Source organism: Medicago sativa, chromosome 3 (assembly GCF_051527215.1).
Source record: "Medicago sativa cultivar Bolivia chromosome 3, Bolivia_mono, whole genome shotgun sequence".
NCBI classification, from domain to species: domain Eukaryota; kingdom Viridiplantae; phylum Streptophyta; class Magnoliopsida; order Fabales; family Fabaceae; genus Medicago; species Medicago sativa.
Window position 1 is genome coordinate 96,729,871 of NC_140751.1, and position 22,528 is coordinate 96,752,398.

Genomic DNA, 22,528 nt, shown 5'->3' on the forward strand with positions numbered 1-22,528 from the left:
CTCTCTAACAACAAATATACTGTGTTAAATCATGTATTACAAACATCTATATTTTATACGGTAACTATTCTAACAATAATCTTTAAGTACATTATTGAATCCAATGACTTTAAAAATATTTTTTCTCTTCTTAAATACACAACTTTGAATATTAATATATTTAATTAGCTACGACAGAAGACTATAAAAAATTGATATTTTAAATGTATTCATTGAAACAAATCGAACAACATTTTATATTCTAATATTTGTATTATATATCAGTTAAAAAATTCAACATGTATTTAGAAAAATGGAAATGGCACGTTGTGGCCATCTATGATTCCACCATAGCAGCCACCTTATTTTAAAAAAAAATCTATTAAATTGAAAGTTTAAGTACTGTTGTGATATACATTTCACTTTTATATTTTATTTTTTTTGGTCAACATTTCACTTTTATTTTATCTACTTGGAAAAAGAAATTGGTTGCGTGCATCGAGCCCTCAATCAGATCCTACAAAAGGGAGAGTAACCTCCATTTTATTAACAAAAAAGTAGTACGAAAATGGTCAATTTCATTTTATTGCGTTGTTAAAAAACCTTTTGGGGTGCCTGTGGGTCTGGATGTTGTTCCGTGTTTTTAAACAAATCAAGTTCTCTGTCGAAAAATCCAATTCATGCATCTTCTTGTTTATTTGATTTGATGTTGGTGGTACTGGAACCATTATACATTCATTTGAATGGGTGGGTGCAAGTAGACCAAAAATTTGTTTTCACAACCCAAAAATTGTCCGACGCAGTATCTTTATAAGTAGGGGTGGAAATGGGTTAGGCCGGGCCGGGCTTTGTAAGACTTAAGCCTGGCCTACTTCAAAAATTATAGGCCTGGGCCTGGCCTATTACCCGTCATAGGCTCATTTTCGAGGCCTGGCCTGACCTTTTTAAAGGCCTGATGAAGCCTGAAAGCCTATTTAAAAGCCTATTTTATGCTAAGGCCCGGTAACACATGTAAGCCTATTCCTAAATAGGTTAAAATTTATTAAGGCCTAAAGCACACAAATATGATTGCTACTAAATAATGAATTCTTACGAAGGTCTAATCACACCAATATATCAGCTACTAAATAACCAATCATATAAAGGCTTGTGTTTATGAAGAAAAAAACTTCAAAAATATCAATAATGGAAGATATATTATATATGAAAAGCTTAATAGGCCGGCCTGATGGGCTTAATAGGCTTTTTTGCAAGCCTTAGCCTGGCCTGTTTAATTAAATAGGCCTTATAAAAAGCTTGAGTCTAGCCTTGTTAATAAACGAGCTGGGCCGAGCTAGGCTTTAAATAGGCTAGGCCGTAGGCCCCTGTCGGACGGCCTGGCCTGTTCCCACCCCTATTTATAAGGTTATTTCAAAAGTTGTCATATTTTAACTGTTCAAATATCATTATTTAAAATAGATTACTTCCGTTTGGTTTCACATTAGAAACCATTAGACACAGGTTTACATTGCCAAACTCAATTTTGGTAGTAAACCCACATGTTTGGATATCCATGTTTTTTGACATGATTTTTGTAAGAGTTCCACATCGGATATGAGATGGTCTGACAATGTGTTTATAAGGGGATGCAATCCTCACCTCACAAGCCAGTTTTGTGGAATTGAGTTAAGCCCAACCACGATTTCTAAGATGGTATCAGAGCCTCTTCAAGATCAATTGGACCACCTGCTATCAGACCACCCACCATTTATGTCCACGAACCAAACCCAATAACGCTGGTCATGAGGGGATGTGTTAAGAGTACCACATTTGTGAAAACGTGAAGATTCACTCTGATTTTATAGAAACCACTGCTAAAAAAAGAGCACCAAGTGCATGTTTGGTTCCACTGTAAGAAAAATTGATAAAATAGATTTATTAGGTAAAATTGATTCAAACTAAAATTGAGTTGAAAGTAAGTTTGAATACATTTATGTTAAAGTGATTTGAACAATAAATGAAAAAAAATCAAAAACTACAGTTTACGTCTTTAAATATAATCAATTCTACCATAGAAAAATCAAACACGTCAAAATCAATTTTATATCCCTAAATCAATTTTAGATCCTAAAAAAATGAAACGAAACATACACTAAAATTGTATTCAAGTTCTAGTTAAGGGCTTAAAGCCGGTAGGAGTAGCTTCTGCGCGTTCATAAGAATCTATTCTCAAATTTCGTCTTCTCTTGTTAGTGTGACATAGAATAAACGTCACTTTTTTTTGACATAATTATTTAAATTGACTATAGGTTTATCATTAAATTAATTTGGACATAAAATACCATAGATCTTCAATGTAGACTACTGATAAGCAAAGGTGGAAACTTCACACAAATATCAATAACATATAAAAAAATTGTATATTCAAGTCATTATGCTTAAATAATTTCGTGAACAAACTTACATATTTAGAAACCTAAACTACTAAATATGCTCCACACAAAACACTACAAAATTACTTAAATTTATTTAAATAGATCGTCTTTTTTATAAAGATTATATTTATATGAATAGACCGTCTATTAGGTTTACCAACTAAATTTTTTAGATGGTATTTATCTTGATCCATTTAGTTAAATATAAATAGACTTTTTAAAATGGTCTTTTTTTAAGGGTTTTCAAAATGGTCATCCCTAAAAAAAATACTTTCAAAATGGTCTTTATCATTTAAAGAAAAGTGGGGTCTGGCCAGAACATGAACAAAGACCCTGTCACACAATTTGAACTATTTCTATCCTAAGCCCCACCTGACCATACAATCCCAACCATATGGAAAATTCAATAAGTAAAAATAAAACTTCTGTACCATAAAAAAAGAATTCTATGAAAAAGAAAAGAGGCAAACAAAAATAAAGAACTACTACTATTATTTTCTCTAACAATATATCAAAGGTCAGAAGGGACTAATTTTTGGCGATATTCCTTCCTTCTGAACTTTTGAAAAGAATCTCTTTATGATGCACATAAATCTCTTGATGGAGTCGTGGGTTAAAAGCTTGATCATAAGAGAACAAACATCAAAGAAGCATTGACAAAAAGAGAACCTTTAGATTCATTGGATTTGCACATCCATCTCAACCACTACAGATTTTCCACTAAAAGCTCATCAATCGAGTTGTTGAACAAATTAAAAGTGCTTTTATAATTAAAGACCTTGAGATAGTTTGTCTCTGATCAATCTACTATATTATACTATATCACAAAGTTACAAAAGAAATTGCAGCTAAAATAGATCTTGATGAAAGCCTGTAATGAGTCTATAAATACCAAGTTTGTTTAACTATCATAAAAAGGATCAAGCCTGTACCTTAGGTATGTCCCTTGTTTTGTAACTCTCTTTCAGTACATATAATTTATGATTTAAGATCTGAAAGTGTAAGAGAGACTTGAAATAAAATTAACATTTTTTTCTATTAAAATTTGGAATTTAATTTAGTTCTAAAGAAATTATGTTATGGTTGGACCAGTTGTGTGCTTCAAAGAATAAAGAGTGCAAGTGTAAAAATCAACGATTAATTTAAACCGCTATTTTTTCTTGTAATAATTAATAGTTAAACAACTTTACCATTCACTACTACTACCATACTGGATGTGCTTCATTACAACTATTATCATTAAAGTTTATCTTTAAAATGCATTATTTATTTATTAATTTTAGAGAATCAAATCCATGCCTATTCAGAGTATACAACCATCTCAGGCTGCTGGTAATATAAAAAGGAAACTTCGGGCCTGTTTGGTTTGGCTTCTGAGAAGCAATTCTAGCCCAAAATCAATTCTCTACAGTGCCAAAAGCAATTCTAGCCAAAAACAACGTGTTTGGTTCAGCTTTTCAGAATTGTTTTTATCCTCCAAAAGCAATTCTCCATGAAGCTACAAATCCTAGCTTCTAGCTTTTCTAGAATCAATTCTCCTTGAACAACGTGTATAGATTTGTATATTTTATTATTACAACATGTTATTTTACTTTATTGCCCTTTATCAATTCTCATTCTTTATCAATTCTCCCTTAACTATGTCTATTTTAGTAATTATACATTCAAAAGCAATTCTACATAATTGCATCCAAACATAAATCATTTTGTTTAATCAATTCTACATAATTGTATCCAAACATAAATCAATTCTCTCAGAATCAATTCTGTCAGAATCAATTCTATCAGAATCAATTCTCTCAGAATCAATTATATTCAAAGCTGAACCAAACGGGTCATTTGGGGATGATCATGATAATTAATTAATTAACTAACAAACAAACAAAAGATTGAGAAAATAATAAAATAAAAAGTCTTAGAACCGTGGTAGTACTATTCATATGGAAACTTCGCCAAAACTTGAAAAAGGAGGAAAAAACGTGTGGTGGCTTGAGAAATAATGCATCAATAATTGCTTTACGTTATGAGGAACAGTGCACTTATGCACATGTGAAGTACATACATTACATGTGCCATGCCATCATAAAGTATCGTACTAATCTTCTGCGAACCAACCTAACAATTTTGTCAAATTTTTTTTTTATTTTACGCAAGGTTTGTTCTCTTCTCAATTCCACATCTCAGGAATACCATACACGCTTAAATAATAAAAGAAATTGATGAAGAAAAGGTTAGTAACTAATTGTTATTTTAATATATAATATTTACTCTTTTGTCTAAGTTTGAATCAAGATTTACAACAACTTTTACAACTTCTTTAACCCTTAACTTAAATTTGAATTACGAACTTCTTTATCTTTTAGTTCAAACTAGTTGCCTGGCTCCGTTTACCGTGCGCCAGCTGCTTAGGTCTCGCACGGTACGAGAGATGATTTGCTACTTTTTTTTTTTTGAACAATATTGTAATTGTAAGTTTCGAACCATTCTTTACCTATTATTTATTAAAATTAATTTTTCACATATTTTCTTGGTTTAAATAATTAAGGGTCAATTTTGGAACTTAATAAAACTATAACACCGATATTCAAGATTTTCATTTTCGATCTGGTAAATAGTATCTTCACTGCAATCAACAATGTCCATATTCAAGATTTCCATTATTCATGTTTCTTTAATTTACTCCCTCGCTGGCTATGATGAACTGAAACAAGGGATAATAGTGGTTTTAAGTTTAATTAATGATGTTTTAAATTTCTGTTTGTTGTATCTATTATTCCATAATTTCTCCACTAAAAACAAACCCAGAAATAGATAATGATTAAGAGGTTGAGAGAGAGAAAGAAACAATTAGTAAAAACCATCAATTCACTTCCAGAAAACAACAAACCCTTTTGGTATCTGAACCAAAAAACCTCCATCTACCTTCCTCTCCACCATCTACAACCTCAACCTGTTTCTATCTTTACTCTCACTGCCGAACTCGCCTTCACCAAACAACGGCGGTCGGAAATGTATCGGAGTTCAGATCTGATGGCTATTGATTGAAGTTTTTAGAGAGAAGGGAGATAAGAGAAGTGAGAGAAGGGCAACAAAACACAAAAACATGTGAGTGTTCCTTGGGATGAAGATGGTGATGTGGGTGTTATCCTAAGGTTGATGATGGTCTGGGCGAGATGTTCTTGTTGTTATCATAAACATTAAATAATTAAATGTTCAACAATATTTTGGTTCAATGACTAAACCACACTTTGCAAATATAAATTTAATCAGCGACCTCTGCTGTAAATCACTGCCATTCAATTAAATAAAATATATCCAATGGTCAATATTCATTTTACAAAAAACAAAAAAAACAAAAGAAGGTCTCCTACGATAAGAGACCTATTCAAGTCTCTCACCGTAGCCTAAGCCCTAGTTGCCTACCGAATTCCGCTCAAATAATAATAATAATAATAATAATAATCCCCTAAAGGTTGTTACTTCAAAGAATAATAAAATGGCTAATTTAGTTAGCTTAGTATCTGATAAAATCAAAGTTAGGTCAGGTCAAGGTCAACTATTAGTATTATAGTGTCAAGAAAATTTAGAAAAATAAAATAAACTAGCAGAGAAAGACCATTTCAGCATTTTAGTTTATGTTATGTTATGAATTAAATCCCAATTTATCGTATAGTTCAGTATGCAATAAAATATATGGAATGAAACACCAAAAGTACAAACCATTATTCATTAATTTTCATAATATAACTAGTACAAAGGGCAAATATCAGTATCATTACATAACATAAGATAGAGGTTAGAATGACAAGTTCAGAAAAAAAGAAGCCTAAAAAAACTAGGGCTTGGTAGAAAAAAACAATCCTTCCCAAGGGAAAAAGATTGTTGCGACAGACTTGCTGTCATAGCCAAAACCCTAGAGAAGACTAAAGGCCCCATACAACTCTGAACTGTCAATAGTAACCAAGATAACAAAATCACATAAGCTGGAACTTCAAACGCCCCTTGACTAAAACTGCGACCACAAACATCGCGTACAGAACATAGTTCAAATACGCGAAAAATTGGGTTAACACCAACCACTCTGGACAAACTTTGGTACAGACTGCTGTGAAAACACGGGAACAACGAAACATGGTGGCAAAACCGATGCAAAATGGCGCGAAAAAACATCAGGTGCCAACACCAGAAAGAAACCTAAATTCAGGACCCAGTAACTATGTTCTCAGAGATAATCAGTCATTCTAAAAGCAGCATCCCGTCAACAGGATGCCAAAAAAAACTTTCAACAGATTTCCTTTCAATTATAAGGAAACCTGCAAAAATAAAGATTGAACAACTGTATGCTCTGGAAAAAGAGAACTGGGTACTGCGACAACCAAGACCCACCGATAACTGATGGACCCAAAAACACTACCTCGCCAACACTGATAATAAAATCTGGAGAGCAGGCTACCCAGATTCTGCGGTATAGATATCAAGGCTACCTGCTCAGAAGAGGATGTCACACATCCAGAGATGTTCCACAAGCTTGTTAACTGTGCGGCTGCTGATCGAATTGCAATTTTTTATATTTAATCCCTCGAGGGAATCACCCAATTTTTTCAAAGCAGACAAGCTCTTGTTTGAAACCAATGAGCAACCTGCCAAAGAAAGTACATCCAGATTGAACAGGACTCCACGAGTAAGGGCAGAAATCCCTGCATCGGTGATTGCACACTCGGAAACATCAAGATCACTCAAGACAATGCAATTGTCTGCAATTGCTGTCATGGAAGCATCCCCGACCTTTTTACAACCATTAAGGTTTAGCACTCCAAGAGTCGAACAATGCAACTTGACCATGGACAAAACTCCTACATCTGTCAGATTGATGCAACCACTTAGATTAACATTACCCAAACTGGCCTTAGACCTCTGAAGCAGTGAAATAAACCCTGGGTCTGTTATTCCCTCAAGTCCAATCAATTCAAGACACTGAAGCATAGGACAGAGCTTCCCAAGGACGTTGAGAGTAAAATTACCAACTCCAGGGCAGTTACGGATTGATAATGACGAAATTGTCTGACATGGAGATACTGCTGGCAAATTGAGATTCAGATCTTTGATCCCGTAGCAGCTTACCAGAGTAAGAGCCTTCAATTTTGCACCACGGTTTAAAATGACACCGGCAACCCCAAATTGGGTAATCCTATGGCACTCTTCCAATTGTAGGCTCACAATTGATGGAGCAGCCTTGGTGAACGATACCAGCCCATTGTCTGACAGAAATGCACACCTACGAAGCTGAAAGTTTTTCACATTTGGACAACCCTTTCCTACAGCTTCAAGCCCAATATCTGTTACTCCAGGGCACAGCCCAATTGTGAGCGACGTTAGTTGCTGCAGTGCATGGCCATTACCCATCACCCAGAATCCTTTCTCGGTGACATTTGGAAGGGAATTTAAGACAAGATCAGTAACCACAAAGCCATATTGTCCAATAACTGCTAGTGAGTAATCAGAAACAGCTAGCGATTCAAGTGTCAGCTTTTTTAGAATAATGGATGCTGAACATAATAGGCCAGCAATTCCCTGATCACGAACTCCAGGACAGTTTTTAATTGATACGGACCTTAGATTTGGACACAACTTTCCAATAGCATGTAGACCTTCATTACCGATGCTAGGACATGACTCTATCGATAACTCAGTCAGATTCGGACAGTGCTTTGCAACTGCAATCAAAGCCTTGTCAGAAATTGTTGGCAACTTGCATAGGTCAAGCTCCTCTATCTGATGACAACCATTAGCAATCTCGATCAAGCCTTTGTCACTAATGGTAGCAACATCCCAAAGAGTGAAAGACTTCAGAGAAGGGCAGCCATGAGCAACTGCCTTGAGACCTACATCAGTCAAGGCACGATCTGGATTGCTTCCATGAATTGAAAGCTTCCCTAATCCTCCTCGAGATTGTGTGCCAACAGCAATGGCAGCTAGTTTGACATCTGTTGCCTTTTTCCCCTCCAAGCTTCGAGAAAGATAGCCTTCATCACCAAATTCTTGATTGTCACCGTCCTTGTTTCCAGAACTTGCGTTGCTGCAGATTTCATTCTTGGAAATACTGCTTAGAAGCGTGAGCCAGCGCTTGGATACAGAAGCACATAAGCTCCTATCTTGTCCTTCAGGCAACCTTCTAAGGATCTCAAAGAGGCATTCATCAGGCAATGTTTCAATAGATGTCTCTAGCTTCTGCTCAAACCATTTTTCTCCACTGAAGTCAAATGGGACATTGAAGCGAGATCTCTTTTGAAGAGGTCTGTAAGCATATTCTTGACGGCCAAGAGACAAGAAGAGACCCGCCTCCTTCGGGTTAAGGTACATCGACCTTCCAGTACAAAAATCATCACCTCCTGAGAAATCAAACACACACAAGGTAAATAAAAAAAATAAAATTAGAGAAACATAAAAACTCTACCAGTAAAACCACATGAATGAGTATTATATAATCTGAGTAAAAGATTTGAACACAACCAAACAAAAAAATTAAATTGACCAAAACACATAACTAGACATATTAAAGAAATCCAACACAAATGAATTTTGAGCAAAATTACTGATCAAATCAATTTTGAGCAAAATTATTGATCTCATATGCATACAAAACTATCTATCATATATGTGAACATGATTCATTTCCCACAAAATACATATAACAACTACCAACAAAATTATCTTTTATCGTCACTAAAAGCAAATTATTAAAACAATTTCATGCCAAATTATATACTATCTCAAAATAAATAAAATTAAATTGTCTATATCACTAATCAGATCCACCAAAAAAGTAGATTTAATTACCAAAACTAAAATAGAAATCATAACAAATCAATATAGAACACAGAAAACTAAAATCAAAACATCAAATTCATATCTATGATAACAAACATTATAAAATAACAGAATCAAAACTCGACAGCTAAAACCAATAATCAGATGAAACATGAACCAAATCAAAAGCTTACCGGTAAAGCTGAGAACTTTAGACATGAGTATAGATCAAAGAACAACACAAGGTAAAATCTGAAGAGTTGTTAACAGAAGAAACCTCAAAGAAGAGGGAAAAAGAAGAACTCTTGAGAGCAAAAAAGAGAGAGAGAGAGAGAGAACCCTATGAGATAGGGCAAAAAAAAAGGGAGAGAGAAAAAAATGAAAGTGAAGGTTAAGGATTGTCAAAGGTGTGGTTTTTATTGGGAGTGAAAAAAGAAGAGATTGTTGGGTACATTGAGTGTGACAGGATCAAATTCAATGTATCAGAACATGAAAGTGGGGTTTTCTTTCTTTCTTTGTAGTATTATTCTTCCCACCAAATCAATACCAGAAACCAGACCCTGGTTTTATTATTTCTTAATTATTTTTTCTAACATTTTTTTTTTCATTATTATTTTTTTTTCATTTTTTACTTTAATTGATTGTTTATTTGTTTGACAGCTGGTTCATCAGGAGTTTTTTTTGTAGATACAATGAATCTTGCAAGAATGTTAATCTGCCCTTGTATAGGAAAAGGAAAACTATGTGACTGTTAAATTAGATGTACAGCCAGTACATATGTGACTGTTTCTTATTTATTTTATTTTTTTATAAAATAGTTATTTTTTTTAAGGAATAAAATAATTATTTTTGTATTTTCAGAATATCACATTAGAAGAAAAATACAGCTGTACATTTAATATATATATATATATATATATATATATTTTATTTTGAAGAATTAAGAATAGGAAAAATATTTAAAAAACTATATGAAAATAAATAGTAATTAAAATATTCAATTATTCAATTTTTTACTAGCAATAAATTATTCAACGTTAATAAGATTAATTGGTAATATTTTGGGTGTTATTTAATTTATTTATTCAAAATCCTTCAAAAAAAAAATTAATTTATTCAACGTTAATGTGTAGAATATTTTAAATATCTCTCCAAAAAGAAATGAATCTTTTCACAAAACATAAATTAAATATGAATATTTAACCGTCAAAAATATAAAAATTTATATTTAATTCATGTTTTGTTAAAAAAAATCTAATTTTTTTGGAGAGATTTTTATAATATTATACTTTTTGTGTCCTCATGAGCTTAGCTCAGTTGGTACGGATAATGCATAATATATGCAAGGTCTGAGGTTCAAACCCCGGTCACCACAAAAAAAAAATACTTTTTTTGTAAAATTTTAATAAAAAATATGAATTCTACATACAAGTCTACTTAAAAGGAGATACCAAAAGTGAAGATAAAAAATTTTTGGAGGACTAAAAGTCGAAGAAATTTTTTAGAGGGACTAAAACGAAAAATTGATATATTTATAGAGACAAAAAACATATTTAACCCTAATAATTTTTATCAATAAGCATTGATAATATAATTAAAAATAAAATGAGTGAATCACCCAAAAAATCCTACTCAACATTTGACCAATATAATGAACTGTTTTTTTTTTTTATAAGGACCAAAACAATGAGTTTTTCTTCTCATTTTAATTAAGTGATTTGTTCAAGTGTTTGAACTATAAGTTGAACAAAATTTAAATTCTTTGGACAGTTCATATAATCATCACTATAAAGTGAGATATATATACACTATGACACTTTTTTCAAATAAATTGAGCTTTTCGAACACAAAAAACGATCTAAAAAAACATAAAAAGACATTCTTAATTCATAATAAAATATTGTCTAACCTGTTTGGGTCTGGTGTTTGAGTCGGCTTGAAGTTGTTTGGGTTTCGTCTGACGTTTGGTTTCTCGTTGTTCCCCTACTGCTGCATATCTCCACTGCTTGTTTCATGGTTGAAGTTTGTTTTGTTGGATGCATCCCATGATCTGCATTCAACATGACTTGTTGCACTGTGTTTGTGTATCTGATTGGTGATTGAGTTTCCGATCTTTGATTCTCTAATTGTTTCGAGATTTGCTGAGATCTGCATGTTCCAAAGTTTGCCTCCATCGCGTCAGTGTCGTCTTAATATTTGTATTTGTCCTCGTGATTGTTATTACTTTTTGTTGTTTTTTATAGGGTGGAGAAACCAGGACTTGGATTTCATGTTGTTACAGATCATAAAGCTAATGTGTAATATGGACCGTCTGATATCATATCAACGGCTGTGATTGATTACCTTGTGAAACTGTGTGCTTTTTTACAGCATTAAATCCGGATTCGGAGAATCCTATATGCCTAATATATATTCCGTCGCTAAATATATAAACCTTTAGATTTTTTTCTCTAGTTTCTTTTTAAATTTTCAATTTCATTAATTAGTTATATTACCATTTTTTTTTTTTTTGCAATTTGTAATAATTACTTTATGAAAATTGTATTTACTAATTCTCTCACTTGAAAGATAAACCCGTAAACATACGGATTTCACTTGTGTACCATTAAAGTATGAGAAATGATATCTTGACAACCACTTTTTGACAACTTTGAACAACTTTATCTCTCATACTCACATGATGTTGTTATCCTCTCTCTTTCTTTTTCTCTCTCCATTGTTTTTGACAAATAAGAAGTGAGAAAAACAAGGTTGTCAACAAAGTTGTCATCAAATGGATGTCAAAATATCATTACTCTTAAAGTATCAATGATATATATTATTGGCCAATTAAAATGTGTAATCTACCAATGTTACTTTATAAATGTTTTATTTGATATATTTTTTAAAGAGTGTGCCACGTGGCACATTCTAATTGGGCAATGGTATATACCATTATGATACACAAGTGCTATCCGTAAACATATACCAATTGCCAACAATTTTTTTGGACATTTTCGTAAAAAAAAAATTGGACAAATGTAGTAGCTTTAGAGTTTGAATGGCTTCCTTATAAAAAAGCTTGTTTGATTGGTTAAATAATTTTTGCATCGAGACAGTGATTAAAAAATAGCCGGACAAAAATAGTACACGATCATGAGTTATTCTCCTCTTGACAACCTTATTATCTTTATAAGAACCCCGTAAATCGACAAACATGGATTACCGTTGTCTTCTCAATGGACACAATAGTGAGTCAAGAGAACAAATACAAGAAAGACAGAAGAAGAAAAAAAATAAAAAGACTAGTGGGTTGTATATGTTTATGGAAAACGTTAATAACATGAGTCGGTTAATCAGCATCTTGGTCCAATTTGGAGGCTACATGCATAGTATTATTTTTCAATGCTCGCTTTCACTCGTTTTTCTTGACTTACTCACCTGTTGTTTGTTTTGACTCGAACGTTCTTCTCCCCTTTGCTGCCTTTGAACCAACATCATCAGCAAAGCATCCTTAATTTGACACAACGTGCCACTCCATTCTCATTTCATGCAACGTCATACGACATTAAGTCACCATCACTACTCGCTTAAATTCTTCGTTTCATACCTGCTATTACGGTTAACAATTACTACATCCGTCCCTAATTATAAGACCCTTTTGAGAATTTTTTTTGTCCCTTTTTATAAGATCCCTTTGTTATTTCCAACTACATTAATTATTTCTTTACATACATACACCTATTTATTATACATCTTTTTCTTCAATTAGAAATAAATAACATGTTGAAAACATAAACCAACCCTCTCTCTTAAATGATAAAATTGTAAAAACAATAGTGATTACAAACAACTTTAATACAAATATCCACTATCTTAATTCTCGTGTTTTTGACAAAAGGGTCTTATATACAGGGACGGAGGTAGTATTTTTTAGGAGTATTAACAAGACTGAACTTTTCATTACATATTCTTTTATCGGTTGAGAATCAATGCTCACGACAACAAGATAGACACCACATCTTCGTTTATAATCTTAAAGCATTAGTTTAAGTAGTTTAGGTAAATGAGTTGCCCTTTTCGTATATCCAACATTTTATCCCATCATAATCGATGTGAGATTAACACAATTTTTCTTTTTCCGTTGAGAAAGGTATTTGCGTAATAAGAATGCATATCAAACTATGACAAGTTTCACCTTAAAACCGTCATTTAAAATTATCTCAGATGTTAAGGACTCATTCATATCTCGATTCGTAGACCCGTATGAGTCTATGAAAACTTAAAAAACATGTAAGTGAAGTGACACATGAATGCCATATATATTTATAATAGAACACCAATTAACATAAAAATTAAAATTTCAAGCTCCAAAATAATATTGATAACAAAATATAAACCAATATTAGAGCATGCAAATTAGAAAAGTAAGTAGATAAAGTCTTAGTTCCTTCCTAATTGGCTACTATATATACCAAAAAAATCATAAAACATATATGCTAATTGATGACTTCAAACATCCAAAGTTCCTGTGAAATCTTGTTCATCATCAAAATCACCACAATCGTCATCATCACCATCTTCATCATCATCCTGATCATCATCATCATCAAACTCAACCCCAAATAAAACACCTTATTCATCATTAACTGTAACCTAACTTGAATTATTTTAACCTCCACCTAATTCAACATTGCTTCCACCACCACTTTGCAAATCATTATTAGCAACACCAGTTTCCACAATATTTTGATACACAACAATAGAACATCGTCAATGAAGGAAGAAAAAAATATCGTCGACAAGGTGAATGTGACCTAAAAAAAAAATCAATTTCCACAATTCTTCTATCTTTAGTGATAGTGAGAGTTTTGTTTCTAAATAGACAATGAGATCGAAAAAGAAAAAAGGATTCTAGGTTTTTTTTTCCTTTCAAATTTTGTTTAGTTAGAGCTTTTTGGGGTTTTTTTTTCTTCAAAAAAACTTATGGGTTCATAAACTCGTCATAGGCTATGTGAGTCTGTACGAGTCTACCACAAAATGATTTTATACGCGATCCCACTCATCTTTGCCTTCTAGACTCGTAAACTCATATGAGTCCACTCGCGAATTTGACAATCATCACGTCATCATTATTAAGGACGTTAAGGGTGTGTTTGGATCCATTGAAAGATAAAGGAAAGAAAGGATAGGGAAAGAAAGTGAGTGGACACATTTGTTTTCCACCCTTTGGCAGCACCTCAAAGTGAAGAGGAAAGAAAGTTTTGAGGTGGGACCCACGCTCAAAAACTTTCTGCACATCCAAGGACGGAAAGATGGAAAAGGCACCAATTTCATGCGAAAATGTCTAAGGCTATGTTTGGATTGGCGGTGTGGGGTGGGATGGAATGGAATGTGATTAAATAATATACCATTCCATTGTTTGGGTTTGAAAAATAATGATGGAATGGAATGGTACATGGTCAGGGGCGGACCTGAGCAGGGCAGGGTGTGGCAATAGCCACACCAGCTCAGGTCCAATTGTTTTTAATTTTTTTTAGAACCCAGCTCAGCCCAGCCCATCACTTTCCTTTTCTGATTTCTATCAGGCCCACATTTCCTTTCCTTCTTCTTTTCTAACCGCACCACCTGTTTTCCTTCTGATTTCTCACATCAACACCACCAAACAACCATGAACCGTTACTCTCTCTCTCTCTCTCCCTCTCTCTCTCTCTCTCTCTCTCTCTCTCTCTCCCCTCTCCTCTCCTCTCCTCTCCTCTCCTCTCCCAGCCCATTTCATCTCCTCTCCTCTTTCAGGTCAGTTTTGAAATTACTATATTGAAATTGATAGTAGTAGTGACAGTAATTGAATTAGAAAATTGAAATTGAATCAAGATAATGAGAGTGATAGCAGTACTGAAATTGAAATTGATTTTAGTTTTAGGTTGGTTACTAAAATTTATTAAATTTAATATAATTGAATTATTCGACGGAATTTTTTTTTGCCACAATGATATTGCAAGTCCAGGTCTGCCCCTGCACATGGTGGTATGTATTCCATCTTATTCCATTACTTTCCTCAATTTTTATTCCCCCCAATCGGGAGGTATGGGATGGAACCACTCCTTCAAAATGACTTATTTACCCTCTTCTTTCAATATCACTCATCACCATTAGCTAACTAGTTGTCTTTTATGTCCTTTCTTGTCTATGTCGTCTTCTCTTCCCCACAATCTCATGCATAGGCAACATAACTTTATTTCTCCTTGCATAACATATTCCTATTATGTTAATCTGAAGTTTTGGATGTTCTCACTGTGTAAATAATATATTCTCTTTGCAATTTTTCGCTGCACATAATTTGTACCACAGTTGTTATACCGATTTGAACTGATGAATTGAGCATGGCAAGAAAGATTTTATGAACACTTGACTTTAGAGCCCTTAACTTTACACTCAAAATATGATATATAATTCAATCAAAATCTTCTTTTTCTAATTCCTCGATGAAATTGCTTGTTTTTTTTTATTACAATGACACTTTTCAAAACAATATTCATTGTCAATTAATAATCACTCCTTCAAAAATTAACTAATAATCACTTTCAATAACGGTGTTAGGATATAAGTTAGAATATGCTTCAATTATCATACTGATGTTTTTACAATTTAAGGGTAATAAAGGAATTAAATGTTATAATTTACTCCGTTCCGTTCAATTTCCAAACAATGGAAGGGGAACTTCGTTCCATTCCATCATAAAACATCCAAACGATGGAATGGGAAATTAACTCCATTCTGTTCCATTCCGTCCCACTCCATTCCGTTCCGCTCCACCGACTTCATTCTATCCAAACAGAGCCTAAAATAGTCCTGATGAAATATATTATTTGCATTGTGCCATCAATTTAGCATTAACGTGGTGCAATACAAACATACTAGGCAAGTTATGATTTTAACACATTAACCCATACTTTACAAATTTCTTCTCCCACTGTTAAAAAATATTATTAAATTGTTATATCTAAATTAAAATATATTTAAATGTGTAGGTAAAATATTTAATTTAAAATGAGAAATATAACCAAAACTTTTTAAGGATGTAATTGTCCTTTTACAAATATACACATCATTCTTTCCTTCCACTTTCTATTCACCTTCTCTTATACTAAACAACTAAAAAGACCTTCTCCCTTTCTACTATCATTCTTTCCTTATACTTTCATTCCTTTCACTTTCTTTCGTCAAACTTTCTTCTGCAAACCAAACATACCCTAAGTAATAGATCCAGAATTTCGTTAAACTTTCTTCTGCAAACCAAACATACCCTAAGTAATAGACCCAGAAAGATAGAATGTAGAAACGTTTTACATAGTCAATGATCAAATTAAAATATTCATAGTATTATTGACCAAGTTAATAGCACCTTAGACGATCAAAGACCATTATGGTAGTTTACTTAAATTTCAATATATACATTTCTATTTTATCTTTCTTTTGTCAAACTAAAATCAGTTAAGTGAGTGTATTAAAAATTGCAACAACAAAAAGGCAGTGATGTTGAGAATTGCTTTATGTGTCACGTGGATCGCTCAACCTCCGAAATAAACCGATCTTAAGTTACTATCCGATCTAAAAAACACCCAAAAGATCATAACAAGTTTTACACAATGAAGAATTACATTCCAATAAATTCAAGAGGCTTTTGAGCAATCCATGGGACACACAGAGCAATTCACAATGATATTTTATATAAAAAAGACAACTATTTAGATGATTTTTAGGTACGGTCCACAGTGGACCTAGAACTTGTCTCAAGGATAAAATTAAAAAATGGTTTTATACATATTTATCGACTTCCTTTGCATATCCTCCGTAGGATGCTTCTTTTAAATAACATATATGTTCAAAAATACTTTTCTTGGATACAAAAATGTTTTTGGAATCTCTAAGGGGTGACCATATGCAATGAAAGAATATATAGACGATAATATTCTTAATTTTTTTAGATTGAAGCATCGTACAATGACTCAAAGTTTATTATTTTTTTTTATCATATTATCAAATATTACAAAAAATCGTCATTACATGTTTGCCTTTATGACAAAAATTGAAACTCAATAATAATATTAATAATCAAATCATACTGTCTTTTTTATATGTTCCATTTAGTGGCAGAGCCAGGAGTATTTTTATGAAGGGGCCATTTTTTAATATATATATATATATATATATATATATATATATATTATTTCTCAGAATAAATGAACATGATATACAGCAGACAGAGGTTCAAAAATTTGGATTTTGCTTCTAAAATCAAGGTTCAAAACTTGGGTTTTGCATTTTTTATAAGGCATTTTCAGTTTAAAAAAACACTTAAAAAGCTAAAATGGACCTACAACTAGAATGATGTTCCTTAACCGCTAGGCTGCACCAAACACATGTGATGATGGTTGCACATACAGATATATATCATATACTATTTAGCTAAAATAAATAAATATTCCTAATAATACTGAATTTTTTGGGATTTTGGGGAGGCCATGGGCTTCCCATGTCCCTATGTAGCTCCCGCCCCATTCCAACTTGGAGATCACCACTAAGGTAGAAAACAAAGAATTGATCCTCTATAGTCCTGGATTGCAGACTATTTGATCAAAATAAGACGGCTAACAATTCAAATAGTGTATTTTGACTGAAATCAGAGACTTGAAACGTAAGTCATTCGAATATGATCAGACAAACTATGATCCGCAACTGCCTTAGTTGTGGAAAAAAAACACAGTTGCGTTGAAATAGCACCTGCACCTGAAAACAGAACAACTTTGTGAAATTCCTTCATCAAAGCCTCACCAATGTCACAGTATGAGATGATTCCTACGGCAGCACTGGAAGGAAATGTTAATCTTGGAGACATTGATCCAAGATCATAAATACAAGTGTCCATCCAGTGAAAACATAACACCTATTGGGTCAGTTATTAATAACATCATTTTTTAAATAGCAGCGCTTAGGAGTGAAGCTTGACTAAGCTGAGGGATTAGTCTCCGCAGAGGATATCCGATTTACACACAAAAAGACTTAGTACTTACTTTGGTGCAGATGGTTTGTTCATAAACCAACTTAATAGAAAATCAGGAAGCATCACACAATTAATGTAATAATCTTACTAAATGTAGAACGCCTCCACACAGAAAAAATAAAAACAACTAGTCATAGTTAACTCATTTACAACTATCCAATAAACATTAAGAGGATGAATACCACACCTTTCCTCTCCTGCAAAATCTAGAGGGGAATAAAAACCTGTTTTGCCAGTTCAATCATACATGCCCTCTAATTCCCATATATCAACAAGAAAGTCAATCATTTCCTGTCACGAATGATATTACCATCAGTTACGGTTAGGGAGCATGTATACCAGAAAATGAGTAGATAAAGAAACAAGTTTGAATGAAAGAACTTACTCTAAGAGGAATGCGCTCAGGAAAAGGCTTGTTAGTCCCAAGTAGACTCTCGTAGGTGGCGTTCCAACTAGGAACATAAATCCGAAAATTAGAACTTGACAAAACATCTTAAAAAGTACGCCTTCTGGTCCCAATTATAATCAGAAAAAAAAACATCAAAACTATGAACTTATTTATTACAATAACTTTTTGAATGATTTTCCAAAGATAGAATCATGGGAAATTAGGAGACGTTAATTAGGATAGGAGGCAGGGAGTAACTTCGAAATTTGAACTGAATGCTATTGCTAAGCTATAAACCAAGTTTAACTCCCTCCACCTCTCAATTAATTTCTCTACTTGTTATGAGAATGTTGTTGCACCTTATCACTCATACATTTTTTAACTTGAAGCAAAAGATTTTTATGGTCTAAACAATGAATAAAAGGAGAAATGTTTTGTTCGATAATTGTACAATATATAATGCAGAAACCTAGTCAAAGAGAATAAGCACGGGCAGTAAGGAAAAAAATGTACAAACAAGGGCATAAATGATACAACAACAACCAAGCCTTATCCCACTAAGTGGGGTCGGCTACATGGATCAAATTACGCCATAATGTTATATCCGAAACCATATTTGGACCCAACTCATTAACCTCTAAATCTTTCCTAATAGTTTCTAGGTCTTACTCTACCTCTTCATATCAGACTCTCCTCCATCTTATCTACTCTTTGTATTACAACATCTATCGGTCTTCTCTCTACATGCCCAAACCACCTAAGCCTATTTTCTACCATCCTTTCTACTATAGGTGCTACCCCAACTCTCTCTCTAATTGTGTCATTCCTAATCCTATCTAGTCTAGTCTTACCAATCATCCAACGCAACATCCTCATCTCCGCTACACTTACTTGATTTCCGTGTTGATTTTTAACCGCCCAACACTCCGTACCATACAACATGCAAGGGCAAAAATGATCAAATGGAAAAATCATGCAATACTGTACTTGCCCTGGTAATGACCAAACCACCTAAGCCTCTTCATGCAGAAACCTTATATTTATTTACCTTATTTTGGGTTCCCCAACTTGTTTCGGACGCCCGGACCTTTTATTTCCAACCCATTGTTGCCTTGTTTGGTTCCACAGAAGAAGACCTGCATACATCAAAACTTACCATTATTACAAGCAATTGATAAGGATGGAACAAAATATAATAAAAAGACAAGGATATCCTATAAAATCGATAGAAGAAAGAAAAAAAAAAAGATCAAAGAATAGCTTAGAAACTATTTTTTAACTTTAAGAACCATGAACGGAAAGCAACCACATATATTTAAAGCGATTCCATCAAGATAAAAGAAACAAAATTTAAAAGAAAATATACAAATATAGGGGTGATAATAGATAAACTGGAATAAAACAGCAAACTTGCCATGATTGACAAATTCTGGAGAATCAGTCTGAATGCCATCACTACTTTGAGGATCAGAAGGATGGTTTGACACGGAAATGGATGACATGCTTCTCTGGGACTGAATAGCACCATGATCCAATTCAATAGCACTGCTGCTCCAAAAAAAATCTTCAGATCTGTTGTCGTTGTTCATTGTTTGGGCTTGAGTTTTTAGTCCCTTAGATGCATCGGCCTCGCCCATTAATAAAACAAGAGGTTTTGAGAAACATCCAAGACAACCTCTGCTCTGTTGCAAAGCAGGTTTAACCAGAAGCATGATTAACACAACCATTAACTAATAACTATAAATAATAATCAGTCTACCAGATTGGTCTAAAAGAAGATGACATTGATGATAAAAAACTTGATGTGATCATAAACACAGAGATTTAATAGCCTGATCTGTAGGTATCTTCGTATGTTGAATATTTTGGTATGATAGTTTGTTGGAGATTTCTCAGACCAATTAACACAATGAAAATATGAAATTCCTCCTAGTCTTTCTCGTTTGCACGATAAAAGAACAGGTCAAAGTTCTGAATTTTGATTTTGGTTTTTCTGTTACAAACTACAGTCAATTACAACAAATGTTCGACTTGCGTGATAAGTTATCAGAGACAAAAATTAGCTATGAAGCATGGATGTTCCTTGGATTAGATGTGTCCCACGTGTCTGACACCGACACATATAATTACACTGAATTATGTAATTTTCTGGAATTATTACATCAGTGTTCGTGTTGTGTCAGGTGTCCGTTTGGATATCAGTGCTTCAATGAAAATTAACCAAAGTTGTACCCAAGCTTAAGAGAAGTGAAAATTAGTAATTGTCACCTCTTTATAATCTCTTATCAAGAGTCTTATTTATCCCATCTCATGTGGGATTTGGGTTTTTCCCAATAAAACCAACCATAAGAGATGCCTCCTTTGAATTTAATTAAATTTTTTAGCAGAAGATGAGAAAAGTAAAAGGAGTGACGTACCCCATGCAGTCGAGAATGTGATAGAGCCACGATGGAACATATCTACCGATCATATGCATTTACAGATCTACCGTCACCTGAAACTTAACATAAACAATCAAATATCAATGAATGAAGAGAATAAAACGAAAGAATAAACTAACTATTTCTTCAGTAAATAATAAATGAACAAAACTGTAGAGCAAAGAAACCTGAAAGATGACATGTTTGGATGAATTGCAGAGGTGTGTTTGTGTTTGGGTTTTGGTTTTCAAATCAAAATGAAAAGGGTTTGTTGTGCCTTGTTTGTTTGTATTGGACTCTCATATCATATCATAATTTGGATTGGATAAGATCAATGGACTTTTTGTTTGTGCCAATTGCGTGCTTTTACTTTCACTCACTTCCTTGTCATTTTCACTCATTTCAGAGAGATTTTGATTCTCTTGGCGAGTCATCATCGGATTTAGTATTACTTTACTTTATCCAATTAATATATGACAACTCATCCCAAGCATCTCTGTTCAGTGGGGTCCCTGAAACATAAGCAACCACGATCAAATGGACTTTGATCCACTATCATCCTAGACCTAGAGGTCCAACCAACTACATAAAACAGTTTCTCTTTTCAACACTAACTAAATATAATTAGGGTTGTTAACTAATGTCTCCGATGCATTCGTTAAGCATTTCAAAATAAGCATTTTTTTTTTAAAAAAATCAAATATTTTAATTTCTAATGCTTTGATTACACGTTTTTTTATAAATACTTATTGCCTATGGTTCTTAAGGAGTGTTTCGAAGGCACTCGTTAACATTTTTCATATAATTAAACTTAAATCAAATTAATAATTTATAAACTTTTAAATTTTAAAAGTTTAAGATAAATGATTCTAGTTTTATTAAGTTTGCATATTTAAATATATTTTTATTAATAATTTTTAGACAATTGCTTTTAAAATTTTTATTAATACTATTTTTTTTTTCAAAATGAAGTTGAGATGTTGACCCCTTCAAAAAAAAATTGAGATGCTGATAATGGGTGAACACAAAGTACAATGAGTTAGTCCGATCCAAATCAGTTGTTATATGGGTTAAATGGATTGGGAAAAAAAACAACTGATTATTTTTTGATGATTTAGTCCCTCAAGTTGCTCAATCCTTTAAAATAAGTTGATCGATGTAACGCTGCGATCCAAAAAATAACAATTGTGTCATAAATCTCAATAAATATTGTGCAATCAAAAGTACGGTTCAACCTATGAAATGACATGAGCTAATGGGTTGACCTAAAAATTTAAGGATGTTGATATCATGACTCCCACTTGACCAAAAATTCTCAAAAGAGTAAAAATTATATCCTGATTTGTGATATATATTCTTTTTTAGTATTGCAAACGAAATGATCTAAATGATTTTTGACTAACAAGTACTTAAATGCATGGAGAATGATGGGTAGCTCAATTTGTTGAGTTAAGAGATTAAAAAGTTAAAAGTTCGA

General features: G+C 33.0%; 2 protein-coding genes across 13 annotated transcripts; both read right to left on the minus strand.

The window, feature by feature from the left end:
• Positions 1 to 6,106: 6,106 nt before the first annotated feature.
• On the minus strand, positions 6,107 to 9,586 carry LOC146942488 (EIN3-binding F-box protein 1-like). The gene is made up of 2 exons (XM_085756446.1): positions 9,395 to 9,586; positions 6,107 to 8,782 (listed from the first exon to the last, which is right to left on the minus strand). The coding sequence occupies exons 1-2, from the start codon at positions 9,417 to 9,419 to the stop codon at positions 6,882 to 6,884; spliced, it is 1,926 nt and encodes a 641-aa protein (XP_085612572.1). The 5' UTR covers positions 9,420 to 9,586; the 3' UTR covers positions 6,107 to 6,881.
• A 6,171-nt stretch (positions 9,587 to 15,757) lies between these two features.
• Positions 15,758 to 21,326, minus strand: LOC146942489 (uncharacterized). 12 transcript variants are annotated; one of them, XR_015032727.1, is made up of 7 exons: positions 21,240 to 21,326; positions 21,049 to 21,125; positions 20,046 to 20,308; positions 19,680 to 19,767; positions 18,629 to 18,695; positions 18,431 to 18,534; positions 15,758 to 16,432 (listed from the first exon to the last, which is right to left on the minus strand). XR_015032727.1 is itself a non-coding variant. In XM_085756447.1 (6 exons), exons 2-6 carry the CDS (start codon positions 21,105 to 21,107, stop codon positions 18,481 to 18,483), a joined length of 531 nt encoding a protein of 176 aa, XP_085612573.1. In that variant the 5' UTR covers positions 21,108 to 21,125; positions 21,240 to 21,326; the 3' UTR covers positions 18,226 to 18,480. The 12 variants fall into 12 exon arrangements, 4 of the variants coding, with proteins under 4 accessions (XP_085612573.1, XP_085612575.1, XP_085612574.1 ...); XR_015032724.1 differs by having other exon boundaries at positions 16,231 to 16,468; XR_015032725.1 differs by lacking the exon at positions 15,758 to 16,432 and adding an exon at positions 17,450 to 17,969.
• Positions 21,327 to 22,528: the final 1,202 nt, after the last annotated feature.

Bases quoted from the DNA above. Each gene is read 5' to 3' on its own strand.
- LOC146942488 (XM_085756446.1), bottom strand. From the start codon at position 9,419: ATGTCTAAAGTTCTCAGCTTTACCG. The intron at 8,783-9,394 runs GTAAGCTTTTGA...TTGATTTCTCAG, and splicing joins TAAAGTTCTCAGCTTTACCG to GAGGTGATGATTTTTGTACT.
- LOC146942489 (XM_085756447.1), bottom strand. From the start codon at position 21,107: ATGCATATGATCGGTAGATATGTTCCATCGTGGCTCTATCACATTCTC. The intron at 19,768-20,045 runs GCAAGTTTGCTG...TGATGTATGCAG, and splicing joins TCCAGAATTTGTCAATCATG to GTCTTCTTCTGTGGAACCAA. The intron at 18,696-19,679 runs GTAAATAAATAT...TTATGTTCCTAG, and splicing joins GTTGGGGAACCCAAAATAAG to TTGGAACGCCACCTACGAGA.